A 17,423-nucleotide genomic window follows, 5' to 3' on the forward strand; every position below is an offset into this window, starting at 1 on the left:
AAGGGAAAATGGGGCCCAACCCGGTACTAGCAAGGTGTACCAAATAAAGTGGCCGGTGGGTGTGTGTGTGTGTATTATATATATATATATATATATATATATATATATACACACACACATATTGTGACGGTGTTCACTGGGAGTGGAAGACAGATAATTAATGGTTTGAATTGAATTGCTTCAGATGGGACAGTAATATTTGTCAGCAATATCTTCATATAGAAATATAAAGATTTATTTCCACTTTACACTGGGAGACTTAGACTGTTGTAGACTATTGCCATGAAGTCTGACTCCTAAATAATGTGTGTATTCCAGGTCTCTCAATGTCAGACAGGCTTCCCTATTGTTTGTGTATTGAAATGGAATGTGGATTGTGCCTGTCCCATTGTTAAAGGTTAATGACTGTCTGTGTGTCTCTCTCACATTGAAGCTGTCCAGATGTCTGTTCCTGTATACACTTTCAGCTGCATATGATAAGGTCTCTTAGTGGGGGAATCGGCTACAAGGGATATCTATGCTCTTCATACTCCCTTGAATCATCACTAAGCTCTTGTAAGAGCTTGTTCCTGTGCCTGCTGAACTCTCTGGGGAAAGAGAGATTCACCCACTGGAAGCTGTAGCCTTGTCGTATGTCCAGGGTGGGTAGAAGATGGCGAGACCCCAACCAAGCTGCGGTGGTCATGGGGTCTAAGGTGGTTATGGGTGTCTTGTGGAGTGCTTGGAGCTCTCGGGAAGCACTAGCAGCATCTGTCAATGGAGGTACCCAGTCGGGGTGTCGGTTGATCCGTTACATATATACGTTACATATATATATATATATATATATATATATATATATATATATATATATGTATGTATGTATATATATATATGTATGTCACTCATTCCAGATAGGACTGCCCACCAATAATGCCAAGGAAGGACCCTTGATGTCAACACCCTGGTCCAAAGACTGCAGGAAATAAAAGGTATGTATAGGGCACACTCTAGGAAGCTTCTTCTCCTTGGTATATATAGGGTGTTTTTTTTCAACAAGAAAAAAAAGATGATTTACAGAGGTTTTAGGTAAGGGGTGGGAAAAGCTGAAGTTTCATTTTAGGCTACAAAACATAAACAGACAAAAATGCTTACCGTAGAAATGTCCAAAGCCCATGCTTATAGCTATGACCAGAGCAAGAATAACACACTTGTTCAGGTTGTTCCCCGTTTTTGCTGGTGTTCTGGGCTCAGGAAGGACTGTATGGTCAGGGGTGGGCTTGTTCTCAGACTCCGATACAGATGCAGATGCAGTTGATCTTTTAGAACGTCGCCGCCGCAGGATGGGTCCAGAATCATCACTTGCTTCATCGTTGCTGGATTCATCTGCACTGTGTTGGGAGGGATACACTGCACAGAGAGAGAGAGAGACGTTACTTTCACCTATTCTACAACCTGTAGCCAAGTCATAAAAATGTGTTCACACCAAACACAGGTGATAAAGGGGATGTTACATGGCACGACACTGATCAGATTATACTTGCGCTTTATATAATACATAGAGCTGCAACATGGTCTACATATAGCACATTTTTGACTCACTATAAAGTGGATCCGGCAGCCTTGATTCTTGTAGAATTTGGTCATTCTGTACTGGCCGGAGTTAACAATGAAACAAATACTTCAGCATATCCTCCCTTGTGTTTTTTTTGGGCGTGCTACATCCCATACATGTATGCTGTCATGCTTGGGTCAGGAAAACTGAACATTTTATACTTACCTGACGGTAATTTTCCTTTCTTGATGCAGAAGCATGACAGCATACAGGTCCCTCCCTTGGGAGCGTCGCATTTGAGTCTAGTTACGAGAATGCCGCCATGGGGGAGGCGACTCCTTTATATAGTATAACCAGTTCTGATTGAGCGAGGGGTGGAGCCTATACTCATACGTGTATGCTGTCATGCTTAAGCATTAGGAAAGGAAAACTACCGTCTGGTAAGTATAGCACTTTCTGTTTTCTGGTCTCAGGGAACCTCTGCTAAAAGTTATCTACAGCTCATGATACATTAGTGTGATGGTTAGTAGGGGTGAAAAAAACTCAAGGTGAATACCCCAGCTTTAGTCAGGTCTGGTGTATACCCAGGTGTGTGATGTACAGACTGCTGGTTTGTAGAAAAAAATGCCTCACCTGAAGTGCTAAAATGCTTCAATCTGAAGAGCCAAATAGAGGATAAAAATAGAGGGTTGAAAGAAATACCTCATATATGTGGTATGTACCTCATATGTGTGGATGCAGGGAACTCTCCTGCTGCGCTAATGTATTCTGGCAGCAGGGACTTCCCCTGTGAGAATACACAGATCTGTGATGCAGCCATTGGCAGGACTGGTCTAATGACTTGATTCTGTTGAACAGAGGGGGGTATACACATTCAAATTTAGCCGTACGTGTATACCCAGCCTAAAGTTATTGTAAAGTCTCCCTTAAAAAAAAAAAAATAAATAAAAACATGTTCTACTTACCTGCTCTGTGCAGTGGATTTGCACAGAGTGGCCAGGATCCTCCTCTTCTCGGGTCACTCTTCTGTATTCCTGGCCCCTCCCTCATGTTGAGTGCCCCTACAGCAAGCAGCTTGATATAGGGGCACCCGAGTCGAGTCACAGCTCCCTGTGTCCATTCAGACACGGAGCTGTGACCTGGCCCCGCCCTCTCTCTATCCCGATTGGCTGACTGACTTTGATTGACAGCAGCGGGAATCAATCGTGCCACGCTGCTGTCTCAGCCAATGAGGAGGGGAGTCACAGGCAACTGAGAAACTCCTGCAACATGGCTGGATAAAGATGGGCTCAGGTATTAGGGGGGCCGCAGCACACTGAACATTTTTTTATGTTAATGCATAGAATGCATTAAGAGAAAAAAAAAAAAAACTTCTGCCTTTACAATCCCCTTAACTCTCCACCAATCAAATGAATGTCACCAACGGTGAAGAGGATCTGATTCACTAAACTCATATAACATACAAGGTTCCGATACAAATACTCCATCATAGTGCAAATCTTTTGGATTTTTAGTAAGCAACCAAATAACATTCTAAATATTAATACTACTAGTAGTAATATCAGGATGGGTTTCTCACTATCAGCAGCAAGACCCTAACCCTGTTGATGTTTAAATTCTCTTGGTGGTCTGTGTCTGTTCATTTATACCAGCATTAATACAACATATAGAGACAGAAAAGAGATGGCAGAAAAAGACCCAGTAGTCCATCAAGTCTGCCATATTCTTTTTTCCATTAACCTTTTTTGTCTGAGTATAGATCTATATTTGTCCCAAGCATGTTTGAAGCCATTTACTGTTGATTGTCTCACTACCTCTGCTGGTAGTTTATTCCAAACAAACTACCCTTTTAGCAAAATAATACTAAGATTAGTTTTGAACTTTCCTCCAGTTAGTTTGAGGACATGTTCCCACGTTCTTGATTTTGGTTTCATATTGAAAATACTGCCCTCCTTAACCTTATTCACCCCCTTCGTGTATTTAAAGGTTTCAACCCTGTCTCCCTCTCTCTTCTTTCCTCCAGACTGTACATAATGAGTTCCTGAAGTCACTCTCAATAAGTTTTATCCCCCTTACCTTTCACTATTTTTGTTACCCGTCTCTGGGCTTGTTCTATCTTATCAAAATCTTTCTGTAGGTGAGGTCTCCAGAACTGGACACAATATTCTAAATGAGGTCTCACTAAAGATCTATATAGGAGTAATCAGAACCTCCTTCTTCCTGCTGGTGACGCCCTCTAGAATTCTATTCACTTTGCCCACTGCCTGGTCACACTGTTTCCTCATTTTGCAATCAGGTGAAATATATCTAAATATATCTAGCTCCAGATCAAGTGGTTGCCACTACACACACAAATTAGGGCTTAAAAATGGGCCTGGGTGTACAGCAAGGACTGTGGTGCCTATAAACCAAAAAAAGAGAGCGGCACTCACTCACATATACAGTGCCTTGCAAAAGTATTCCCCCCCCCTTGGCATTTTCCGTTTTTTGTTGCCTCACAACCTGGAATTAACATGGATTGTTTGAGGATTTGCATCATTTAATTTACAGAACATGCCCACAACGTTGAAGATGTTTTTTTAATTTTTTTTTTTATTGTGAAGCAAACAACAATAGGACAAAATAACAGAAAAAGTTAATGTGCATAACTATTCACCCCCCTAAAGTCAATACTTTGTAGAGCCACCTTTTGCGGCAATCACAGCTCCAAGCCGCTTTGGAAAAGTCTCTTATGAGCTTGCCACATCTTACCACTGGGAGTTTTGCCCATTCCTCCTTGCAAAACTGCTTCAGCTCCTTCAAGTTGGATGGTTTCGCTTGTGAACAGCGATCTTTAAGTCTGACTACAGATTTTCTATTGGATTGAGGTCTGGGCTTTGACTAGGCCATTCCAACACATTTACATATTACCCCTTAAACCACTCAAGTGTTGCTTTAGCAGTGTGTTTAGGGTCATTGTCCTGCTGGAAGGTGAACCTCCGTCCTAGCCTCAAATCACGCACAGAGTGCTACAGGTTTTGCTCAAGAATATCCCTGTATTTAGCACCATCCATCTTTCCCTCAACTCTGACCAGTTTCCCAATCCTGGCTGCTGAAAAACATCCCCACAGCATGATGCTGCCACCACCATGTTTCACTGTGGGGATGGTGTTCTTTGGGTGATGTGATGTTTTGGGTTTGCTCCAGACATATCATTTTCTTTGATGACTGAAAAGTTAAATTTTAGTCTCATCAGACCAGAGCACCTTCCTCCATACATTTTGGGAGTCTCCCACAAGCCTTTTCCCAAACTCAAAACGTGCCATTTTGTTTTTTTTGCTGAAAATAATTGCTTTCTTCTGGCCACTCTGCCATAAAGCCCAACTCTACGGAGCGTACAGCTTATTGTCCTCCTATGTACAGATACTCCAGTCTCTGCTGTGGAAGTCTGCAGCTCCTCCAGGGTTACCTTAGGTCTCTGTGCTGCCTCTCTGATTAATGCCCTCCTTGCACGGTCTGAGTTTTGGTGGGCGGCCGGCTCTTGGCAGGTTTGCTGTTGTGCCATGTTCTTTCCATTTGGTTATGATAGATTTGATGGTGCTCCTGGGAATCATCAAAGATTTGGATATATTTTTTTTTAGAACCCAACCCTGACTTCTCAACAACATTGACCCTTACTTGTTTGGAGAGTTTCTTGGTCTTCATGGCATGGTTTGGTTAGTGGTGCCTCTTGCTTAGGTGTTGCAGCCTCTGGGGCCTTTCAAAAAAGGTGTGTATATGTAATGACAGATCATGTGACACTTAGAATGCACACAGGTGGACATCATTTCACAAAATTATGTGACTAATTGGTTGCACAAGAGCTTTTTATGGGCTTCATAACAAAGGGGGTGAATACATACGCACATGCCAATTTTCTGTTTTCTATTTCTAAAAAAAAGTTTTATGTATATATTTTTCTCATTTCACTTCACCAACTTAGACTATTGTGTTCAGATTTATCATATAAAATTCATATTAACAAAACATTGACTTAAGGCTGTAATGTAACAAAATAGGTAAAAAGTCAAGGGGGGGGTGACTACTTTTGCAAGGCACTGTATATCCACCTCCGGACCATTCACAGTGTATTTATGTCGCTACTTTGATGTTAAATGCTGGGGTTATGGCAGCGGATAGCTGCCATAACCCTGGTAAATTTTTACACAGCAAGCAGTCCTCTTTAACATAGAAGTGGTCCCAGATTTGCCAAGAGATCACTTTTATAAGCGGCTTGAGAGGTCCCCACCACCCTTCCGTGGCTTCTCAGTCGTTTTCCATGCTTACTGGAGACGTTGGTAGCAGGGAAAATGATCCGATCCAAGATTGCCCCTACTCGACTCTATGCCCTTGGAAGACAGGAGCGACGTCAAACGTCACTTCCACCCTCTGGCCTTAAAGGGCCCATTTTTATTTATTTTTTTATTTGCTTTTAAGTGTATATGTGAGATCTGAGGTCTTTTTGACCCCAGATCTAACATTAATAAAAGAGACCCTGTCCTGCTTATTTCTATTACAAGGGACATGTACATTCCTTGTAATAGGCATACAAGTGATAAAATATATATATATATATATTTTTTTTTTTGTTAAAGCGACAGTGTAAAAATAAAAAACAAATCGTAAGATAAATAAGAAAAAAAAAAAGTAAGTTCCTCGTCCCTCCGAGCTCGCGCACAGAAGTGAACGCATACGCAAGTCGCGCCCACATATGTAAACGTTGTTCAAATCCCACATGTGAGGTATCGCCGCAATCGTTAGAGTGAGAGCAATTCCAGCACTAGACCTCCTCTGTTACTCTAAACTGGTAACCTGTAGAAAGTTTTAAAGCGTGACCTATGGAGATTTTTAAATACCAAAGTTTGTCGCCAATCCACGAGCATGCGCAATTTTAAAGTATGACATAAATTTACTCGGCGTAACATTATCTTTCACATTTCAAAAATTGGCCTAACTTTACTATTTTCTAATTTTTTTTATTCAAAAAAGTGTAAAAAGTAAAAGTTCCAAAAAAATTGTGTTTGTAAGACCGCTGCGCAGATACAGTGTGACAAAGTATTGCAACGATCTCCATCTTATTCTCTAGGGTTTCTGAAAAAAAATAAAAATAAAATTATATATATATATATATATATATATATATATATATATATATATATATATATATATAGAATTGTTAGGCAAATGAGTATTTTTGAGGATTAATTTTATTATTGAACAACAACCATGTTCTCAATGAACCCAAAAAACTCAATATCAAAGCTGACTATTTTTGGAAGTAGTTTTTAGTTTTAGCTATTTTAGGGGGATATCTGTGTGTGCAGGTGACTATTACTGTGCATAATTATTAGGCAACTTAACAAAAATCAAATATACAGTATACCCATTTCAATTATTTATTTTTACCAGTGAAACCAATATAACATCTCAGCATTCACAAATATACATTTCTGACATTCAAAAACAAAACAAATCAGTGACCAATATAGCCACCTTTCTTTGCAAGGACACTCAAAAGCCTGCCATCCATGGATTCTGTCAGTGTTTTGATCTGTTCACCATCAGCAGCAACCACAGCCTCCCAGACACTGTTCAGAGAGGTGTACTGTTTTCCCTCCTTGTAAATCTCACATTTGATGATGGACCACAGGTTCTCAATGGGGTTCAGATCAGGTGAACAAGGAGGCCATGTCATTAGCTTTTCTTCTTTTATACCCTTTCTTGCCAGCCACGCTGTGGAGTACTTGGACGCGTGTGATGGAGCATTGTCCTGCATGAAAATCAAATGAAGAAGGTGTCTTCCAGAAACTGGCAGTAGGACTGGGAGTTGAGCTTGACTCCATCCTCAACCCGAAAAGGCCCCACAAGCTCATCTTTGATGATACCAGGCCAAACCAGTACTCCACCTCCACCTTGCTGGCGTCTGAGTCGGACTGGAGCTCTCTGCCCTTTACCAATCCAGCCACGGGCCCATCCATCTGGCCCATCAAGACTCACTCTCATTTCATCAGTCCATAAAACCTTTGAAAAATCAGTCTTGAGATATTTCTTGGCCCAGTCTTGACGTTTCAGCTTGTGTGTCTTGTTCAGTGGTGGTCGTCTTTCAGCCTTTCTTACCTTGGCCATGTCTCTGAGTATTGCACACCTTGTGCTTTTGGGCACTCCAGTGATGTTGCAGCTCTGAAATATGGCCAAACTGGTGGCAAGTGGCATCTTGGCAGCTGCACGCTTGACTTTTCTCAGTTCATGGGCTGTTATTTTGCGCCTTGGTTTTTCCACACGCTTCTTGCGACCCTGTTGACTATTTTGAATGAAATGCTTGATTGTTCGATGATCACGCTTCAGAAGCTTTGCAATTTTAAGAGTGCTGCATCCCTCTGCAAGATATCTCACTATTTTTTACTTTTTTGAGCCTGTCAAGTCCTTCTTTTGACCCATTTTGCCCAAGGAAAGGAAGTTGCCTAATAATTATGCACACCTGATATAGGGTGTTGATGTCATTAGACCACACCCCTTCTTATTACAGAGATGCACATCACCTAATATGCTTAATTGGTAGTAGGCTTTCGAGCCTATACAGCTTTGAGTAAGACAACATGCATAAAGAGGATGATGTGGTCAAAATACTCATTTGCCTAATAATTCTGCACTCCCTGTATATATATATATATATATATATATATATATATATATATATATATATATATATATATATATATATATATACTGTATGGGGGCTCTAAGTAATTTTTTAGCAAAAAATACTGATTTTAACTTGTAAACAACAAGTGTCAGAAATAGGCCTGGTCCTTAGGTGGATTATATATATATATATATATATATACACACACACACACACACACACACACACACACACATACATACATAAATACAGTATCTCACAAAAGTGAGTACACCCCTCACATTTTTGTAAATATTTTATTGAACCTTTTCATGTGACAACACTGAAGAAATTACACTTTGCTACAATGTAGAGTAGTGAGTGTACAGCTTGTATAACCGTGTGAATTTTCTGTCCCCTCAAAATAATTCAACACACAGCTATTAATGTCTAAACCGCTGGCAACAAAAGTGAGTACACCCCCTTAGTGAAAATGTCCAAATTGGGCCCAATAAGTCATTTTCCCTCCCCAGTGTCATGTGACTCGTTAGTGTTACAAGGTCTCAGGTGTGAATGGGGAGCAGGTGTGTTAAATTTGGGGATATTGCTCTCACTCTCTCATACTGGTCACTGGAAGTTCAACATGGCACCCCATGACAAAGATCTCTCTAAGGGACTGAAAAAAAGAAAGAATTGCTACTCTACATATAGATGGCCTAGGCTATAAGAAAGGGGGGTCAGCCTGTAAGTGCTCAGACCATACGCCGCACACTGCATCAAATTGGCCTGCATGGCTGTCGTCCCAGAAGGAAGCTTTTTCTAAAGATGATGCACAAGAAAGCCTGCGAACAGTTTGCTGAAGACAAGCAGACTAAGGACATGGATTACTGGAACCATGTCCTGTGGTCTGATGAGACCAAGATAAACATATTTGGCTCAGATGGTGTCAAGCGTGTGTGGTGGCAACCAGGTGGAGGAGTACAAAGACAAGTGTGTCTTGCCTATAGTCAAGCATGGTGGTGGGAGTGTCATGTTCTGGGGCTGCATGAGTGCGGACGGCACTGGGGAGCTACAGTTCATTGAGGGAACCATAAATACCAACATGTACCTGACACCCTAAACCTCTATCGCAGCCTGACACCCTACAGCCTCTCTCGCAGCCTGACACCCTACAGCCTCTCTCGCAGCCTGACACCCTACAGCCTCTCTCGCAGCCTGACACCCTACAGCCTCTCACGCAGCCTAACACCCTTCAGCCTCTCTCGCTGCCTGACACCCTACAGCCTCTCTCGCAGCCTGACACCCTACAGCCTCTCACGCAGCCTAACACCCTTCAGCCTCTCTCGCAGCCTGACACCCTACAGCCTCTCATGCTGCCTGACACCCTACAGCCTCTCTCGCTGCCTGACACCCTACAGCCTCTCTCTGTCCTACACTTGAGGAACTGCAGGTATGCCATATGATCCATGGCCATCCAAAGCCCAATCTCCTGCTGGTTCACCTAGAATCTGCTGTGCCTGGGAATGCTTCTCATGTAAATCACAAATCAGTCTTTCAAATTGCCATGTTTCACTTTAGCTTCCCGACACACATTCATTAGATAGAACATTCTCTTATACCCTGATAGACCAGGCATGATTGTAATATAAAATTTAGGATGGAAAAACAAAGAACAGGGAGCAAGAATTGCTTCCACAGAGATTACAGTAAATAGTTAATTTAGCTCAAACAAACTATTTTTTTTCTTTATTAACATGTGCACCTACCAGGCACACTATCAACTGTATGTTGCCCCAGCTACATACAGTATACAGCACTGTGCTATGTGTGTGCAACAAGACCTTCCTGTCTCACACCCGAAACCGCGATCAGAGATTGTGATGTCATTAGCCCACCTCTTCAACTCAGCCAATCAGAGGAAGCTTACTATTCATTGAAGAATACAGAGCGGACTCTAAACTGCTGAGCGCTGCTCAGCCGATGCTATTTTGTTCCGGGTGTGAAACAGGAAAGTCATCTCACACCTGGAACACAGTGCTGTATACTGTATGTAGCTGAGGCTATATACAGTGTATACAGCGCGCCCAGTGGGTGCACGTTAGTGAAGGAAATAGGTTGCTTGGGCCAGCTTGGCTCAAATGAACTATTTAAAGTGAAAATAAACCTGGACATCAGCTTTAAATATCTAATGTCTGAATTGCCCTTTCTGTAATATTGTTTTTGTGCAGGCATTTGTTCGGATGTTTCATGTACTATATTCTGGACTCGTGTTCTATTACATACTTTGTGTGCTATTTTGTGTTCAATAAAGAAATTTGAAAAATAAATATTTAATGTCATGCATTCCAGTCTCCTCTCTGTAGACAGAAAAACACACACACCCTACTTTAATGTCCTGTCCACATCGTATTTACAGATTACCTTTAAATTGATAGGCCACGTTATATTTAATACCATTAGAGCAAACAAGTCGGCTGAGTAGAAGCTGCACTTGAGCATATCACAAACTGGTTTAAACAATTTCCTTGTTAACATGCACCAATTATTAAAAACATAACTTTTTACAATTTTGGGTTAGCAGTTTTGCAGCATTTTAAATGAGTTTCATACTATTAGAATTTATCTATTTTGTAGCAAAACAACAACATGCTTTTGTTCACTAAGCCATGCCCTCACATAATAGGCCTCTTACTCACTGCTCCCCCGAACACCATTTGAAAAGAACACAAAACATATTTTGGAAGAAAGAAAAAGGAAGAAAGAACGTTAGACAGTTAATGAGCAGTGTGGAACAAAAATGCCTAATGCATCCTAATACAGAATAAAGAATCTGTTTAAAGAATCTGTTTTGGGTCTCTTTTGTAATTTACTTTAGCCTCTTTTTTGCTACAGATTTCTTCTTTTTTTTTTTTTTAATCCCCTAGTGTAAGATATGCAAATCAAAAATCAGCTGTAGAGAGGACTGTGGCTCTGTGTGGAAGTAGCAGTTAGGCCCCTTTCACACGGGCTTTCCAATCCGATCCGCCTGTCAGTTTTTCAGGCGGACCGGATTGGATGCTCCATGCAGCCCTATGGAGTGGCGGATGTCAGTGGACACATCTCCGCTGACACCCGCTGCTATCCGATCCAATCCTGTCTGTGAAATCCAGACAGATGGAAACCCTATTTTCCATCTGTCTGGAGGATCAGCTCGGATGAGAACGGACAGGCAGTCCATTCTCAACCAATCTCCCCATAGAGGACAGCAGGGATCTGACAGCTCCGTCTCTGCACAAAGCGGAGACAGAGCTGTCATCCGCCTGCTCAGTGGGGATCAGCGGATGGATCCCCGCTGAGCAGAACGGACTCCGTTGGGTGGTGCGCCCGTGTGAAAGGAGCCTAACTCTACAGTAGTCGGACACATCCCCTGTTAAATAGGATACTCCTTTTATGATTGCCTAGCTCGACTTCTGATTTAGCAGATGGGGCGTGTTGGATTGCTGCAGATTGATCCAGCATCCGTGCAGAGATTAGTGGTTTTCTTTGCAGCTGAATGTTGTGGGGAAAAGGCTGACTAGATCGTAAAAAACTCCTCTAGCATCATAAATCAAATGTAGGATGTTCATCATTTATTGTTTGGTTGCACCCGGAGATGGTTTATGTACTTTGAAGGTAAACATCAGTTGGCCTTTCAATAACATAGGGGGAGATTTACCAAAACTGGAGAGTGCAAAATCCAGTGCTGCTCTGTATAGAAACCAATCAGCTTCCAGGTTTCTTTGTCAAAGCTTAATTAAACAAGCTGAAGTTAGAAGCCGATGCACAGCTGTACCAGATTCTGAGTGCAAAAGTTTTAGCAAATATCCCCCATAGTGTGAATAAGGGTTCTATTTGGTAACTTAGATAGATCTACCAACAAACATTGAGGCAAGGCTACCCATCTACATTCCCTTGAAAAAGTATTCATACGCCTTAACATTTTCCGCATTTTGTCATGTTATAACCAAAAACGTAAATGTAATTTATTGGGGTTTTATGTGATAGATTAACACAAAGTGCCACATAATTGTGAAGTGGAAGGAAAATAATAAATGGCTTTCAATTTTTTTTTTTACAAATAAATATCTGAAAAGTGTGGCGTGCATTCGTATTCAGCCCCTCTGAGTGAATACTTTGTAGAACCACCTTTCGCTGCAATTACAGCTGCATGTCTTTTGGGGATGTCTCTACCAGCTTTGCACATCTAGACAGTGAAATATTTGCCCATTCTTCTATGCAAAATAGCTAAACCATTCCATTGTAGCTCTGGCTGTATGTTTAGGGTCCTTGTCCTGCTGGAAGGTGAACCTCCGCCCCAGTCTCAAGTATTTTGCAGGTTTTCTTCTATGATTGCCCTGTATTTGGCTCCATCCATCTTACCATCAACTCTGACCAGTTTCCTGTCCCTGCTAAAGGAAAGCATCCCCACAAAATAATGCTGCCACCACCATGTTTCACTGCGGGGATGGTGTGTTCAGGGTGATGTGCAGTGTTCGTTTTTTGCCACACATAGCGTTTTGCTTTTAGGGCAAAATGTTACATTTTGGTCTCATCTGACCAGAGCACCTTCTTCCACATGTTTGCTGTGTCCCACACACGTCTTCTTGTAAACTGCAAATGGGATTTCATATGGCTTTCTTTCAACAATGGCTTTCTTCTTGCCACTCTTTCATAAAGGCCAGATTTGTGGGGTGCACAACTAATAGTTGTCCTGTGGACAGATTTTACCATGGGCCTCTTGGCTGCTTCTCTGATTAATGCTCTCCTTGTCCGGCCTGTCAGTTTAGGTGGACGGCCATGTCTTGGTAGGTTTGCAGTTGTGCCATACTTTTTTCATTTTCAGATGATCGATTGAACAGTGCTTTGTGAGATGTTCAAAGCTTGGGATATTTTTTTTATAACCTAACCCTGCTTTAAACTTTTTCACAACTTTATCCCTGACCTGTCTGGTGTGTTCCTTGGTCTTCATAACGCGGTTTGTTCACCAAGGTTCTCTAACAAACCTCTGAGGGCTTCACAGAACAGCTGTATTTATACTAAGAATTACATAGGTGGCCGCAATTGGTTTTGCTAATTTTTAGTGAGGGGTATCAGAACAAAGGGGGCTGAATACAAATGCACGCCATACTTTTCAGATATTTATTTGTAAAACATTTTGAAAACCACTTCCCATTTTTTTTCCACTTCGCAATTATGTGCCACTTTGAGTTGGTCTATCACATAAAATCCCCCAAAAATACATTTACGTTTTTGGTTTTAACATGACAAAATGTAGAAAACTTCAAGGGGTATGAATACTTTTTCAAGGCACTGTATTACTGGTACATGAAAAGTTCAGCTATAATAATAGTCCGTAAAGCACAAATGACCTTTCATGCAAAATCTTACCAGTTTCTGGCTGGCTGAATGTGTATTGACTGCTTGAAGAAAAGCTCATATTAAGGTCATTGCTTTCAGTGGCATCCTCTGGAATTTCTTCTTCCTCTTCTTCTCCTTGAGTCCCAGCTTCATCCGTCTTAGGAGGATCCAAAGTGACAATGTCAGAGTCATCACTGACAGCCTCGCAGTGACCATCATCAACTGAGATACCTTCCTTATTGTCACATTCTGTACTTCTAGGGGAGTTATCAGATAATGCACCCGAAGATGACAGACCCTTACAAAAGTGAGAGAAAAATACAATTACATTACAAAGAGAAAGGTATTTGTTTAGCCTTTAACCACTTAAGCCCCGGAAGATTTTACCCCCTTCCTGACCAGGGCCTATTTTGCGATTCGGCACTGCGTGACTTTAACGGACAATTGCGCGGTCGTGCGACGCTGTACCTAAACGAATTTGGCGTCCTTTTTTTTCCCACAAACAGAGCTTTCTTTTGGTGTTATTTGATCACCTGTGTGATTTTTTGATCATGCGCTATAAACAAAAAAAAGAGCGTCAATTTTGCAAAAATAATAATATCTTTCACATTTTTTTATATGAAATTCCCCCCCAAAAAAATGTAAAAATCAAAATTTTTTAACATTTTCGGCCAATTTGTTTTATGCTACATATGTTTGGTAAAAAAAAAAAAAAAAAGAAAAAAAATCGCAAAAAGCGTATTTTGATTGGTTTGCGCAAAAGTTATTGCGTTTACTAACAAAGGGAAAGATTTTTGTCATTTTTGTTGTTTTTTTTTTTAACGCGTAATGACGGCGATCTGCGTTTTTTTTGCGGTACTGCGACATTGCGGCGGACAGATCGGACCCTTGACTGACATTTGTGACACTTTTGGGGTTACATTACTACAGTAATCAGTGCTATAAATATGCACTGTTACTGTAAAATTACACTGGCAGTGAAGGGGTTAACTTTTTTTGAGAGGGAGGGGTTATGTGTGTCCCTAGGGGCGTGATTCTAGCTGTGATTGGCTGTGGCTTGAGGTGTAGGAACAGTGATCAACGGTCCTACATAGTAGAACCATATGATCACCATTCCTACACAGGGGAGAATGACAGGCGGCTTGTTTACATTAGCCGCCTGCCGTTCTCCCTCTCCACCGACGATCGCGAGTGACCGGGGGGAGGGGTTCCGTGACCGCGCGGGAGCGCGCCTCCGGCGGCGCGCGCTCGCTCCCGAGACCCTCACAGGCTACTGACTTAGACCTACGTCGCTTTGCCTGTGAGGGGCTGACTGCCGCAGTAAATATACTGTGAGCAGTCGGCAAGCGGTTAAAGGACCAGGGTACATTTACAAGAACAATACATTATAGGGAAGTGCATTACATAAAGCAGGGGTAAGCAACCTTGGAACTCCAGCTTTATTGAAATGACAAATCCCACCATTCCTCTGCCTCTGGGAGTCATACTTGTGGCTGTCAGTGTCTTGCAACGCCTCATGGGACATTTAGTTTCATAATAGATGGTGTGCCAAGGTTGCCCACCTCTGGAATAAAGTCTCAACCTAAAAGGCAAATGGGCAACATGTATATTTCCAGTTAACCACTTTATCCCAAAGTCTTTTCTGGCACTTTTTGTTTACAAAATCTGTGTTTTTTGCTAGCAAATTACTCAGAACCCCCAAACATTATATATATTTTAACACAGGGGGCCTAGACAATAAATTGGTGGATGTTGAAATTCTTTTTGTCAATGGCATTTGCACAGTGGGTTTGCAAATGGAATAAAAAAAAACGGAATTTTTGTAAAATCTTACCTGTAAAATTCCTTTCTCTGAGTCCTCCGACAGTCGCCGCCTCTTCATATTCGTCACATATGGGGTATTAGACTTTGCTCCGAAGGAGTAGCTAGGCAACAGAATATGTTAACATTAAAGCTTTTAACATATCCCACCCTCAAGGGGTGGTCCCCTCAGTCAATACCCTCCTACTTCCTGCAACCATATCTCAGTTTTAGTGGAATAGCAGTAGAGTATACAACCAAACCCCAAAAGAGGGGCGGGGGCGGCGACTGTCGGAGGACTCAGAGAAAGGAATTTTACAGGTAAGATTTTACAAAAATTCAGTTTTCTCTTACGTCCTCCGACAGTCGCCGCCTCTTCATATTCGTCACATATGGGGACGTCCCAAAGCAGTGCAAAACATGAGGGGTGGGAAACGCATCCGCGCCGAAAGGCAACGCAGTCTCCGCATCAAAGAAAGGAACCTTACCAAAGGAAGGAAACCAGCTGGGCTACAGGAAAAACAAGTGCTCAACAGGAGCAACAACCCAGGAAAAGACAAATAACCAGGGGATAAAAAAAAACTTATCCCAACAGCCAGAGGTCCCCAACAAGGGACCCTAGGGAATTGCCGCACTAAGAACCTTGCGGCCAAAGGAAGCATCCGCCGATGCCTGAACATCTACTTTGTAGAATTTTGTGAACGTGTGTACAGTCGACCAGGTCGCCGCCTTACACACCTGGGCTACAGAAGCCCCATGACGACAGGCCCAAGACGTACTCAAAGATCTAGTAGTGCGCCTTCACAGGCACAGGGGGAACCTTCCCCTGTAAAGCATAGGCCTGTTCAATGGTCTGCCTGATCCATTTGGCGATGGTAGAGGCCGAAGCCGCCATGCCCTTCCGAGGACCCTCTGGAAGAACAAACAAAGAGTCCGTCTTTCGAAAAGACTCAGTCGATTTAAGGTAAACCCTTATCGCCCGAACAACATCCAGAGAATGCAATCTCACCTCCTTTGGATGTTTAGGCTTCGCGCACAGCGAAGGTAAGACAATATCCTCATTAAGATGGAATTCCGAAACTTGCTTCGGAAGAAAAGAAGGATTAGGTCGCAAGACCACCTTATCCAAATGAACAACCAGGTACGGAGACTTGCAGGACAAAGCTGCCAGCTCCGACACTCTGCGAGCCGAAGTGATCGCCACCAAAAAGGCGACCTTTTTGGACAACATAGACAACGAGATCTCCCTGATCTGTTCAGAAGGAGCACGTTGCAACACAGACAGAACGAGATTCAAGTCCCAAGGGGGCAAAGGATCCCTCCTAGGAGGAACCAGATGCCGCACACCCTGAACAAAAGTGCCAACCAAGGAGTTGGAAGCCACGGGACGTTGAAACAGAACGGCCAGTGCAGACACCTGACCCTTTATCGTAGCCAGCGCCAAACGCTGATCAACACCCGTTTGAAGGAAAGACAGCACACGGGAAACCGAGTACGTGCGGGGTGAAAACGCCCTGGACTCACACCAGGCAAAATAGGCCTTCCAAGTACGGTAATAAACCTTCCCCGAGGAAGACTTCCTCGCGTTGATCAAAGTATGAACGACCTCTGGAGAGAGACCCTTCTCCTTCAGGACCTCGGTCTCAACAGCCAGGCCGTCAAAGCCAGCGACTGTAAAGCAGGATGGTATATCGGTCCTTGAGACAGTAGATCGTCTCGAAGAGGCAGACGCCACGGGGCGTCGACCGCCAGATTCACGAGGTCTGCGTACCAGGACGGGCGAGGCCAGTCCGGTGCCACAAGAATCACCGTGCTGCGTTCCGAGTGTAACCTGCGAAGGAACCTGGACAGCAACTGAATCGGTGGAAACGCGTACATCAGCCCGTACTGATGCCACGGGGCCACTAACGTGTCCGACGCGTCTGCCCGAGGGTCGCGCGTCCTTGCCACGAACCTTTTCACCTTGTTGTTGAGACGAGACGCGAACAGGTCCACATCTGGAAGACCCCACTTCGCACACAACATCTGGAAGACAGCCGGGTGGAGAGACCATTCCCCCTGATCCAGGGTCTG

The 17,423-nt window shown here is 42.8% G+C and overlaps 1 protein-coding gene across 1 annotated transcript in view; it reads right to left on the bottom strand.

The window, feature by feature from the left end:
- The window catches only part of CCPG1 (cell cycle progression 1), a gene marked incomplete at its 5' end in the record, with an annotated part of 82,694 nt that overhangs the window by 51,443 nt on the left and 13,828 nt on the right, over window positions 1–17,423 (bottom strand). Inside the window, 2 exons of the mRNA XM_082253486.1 lie at window positions 1,135–1,389; window positions 13,581–13,848. Coding sequence (XP_082109612.1) covers window positions 1,135–1,389; window positions 13,581–13,848 — 523 coding nt within the window. The remainder of the gene's footprint in view (window positions 1–1,134; window positions 1,390–13,580; window positions 13,849–17,423) is intronic.

This window comes from Pelophylax lessonae (assembly GCF_965119305.1).
Source record: "Pelophylax lessonae genome assembly, chromosome: 4".
NCBI classification, from domain to species: Eukaryota; Metazoa; Chordata; class Amphibia; order Anura; family Ranidae; genus Pelophylax; species Pelophylax lessonae.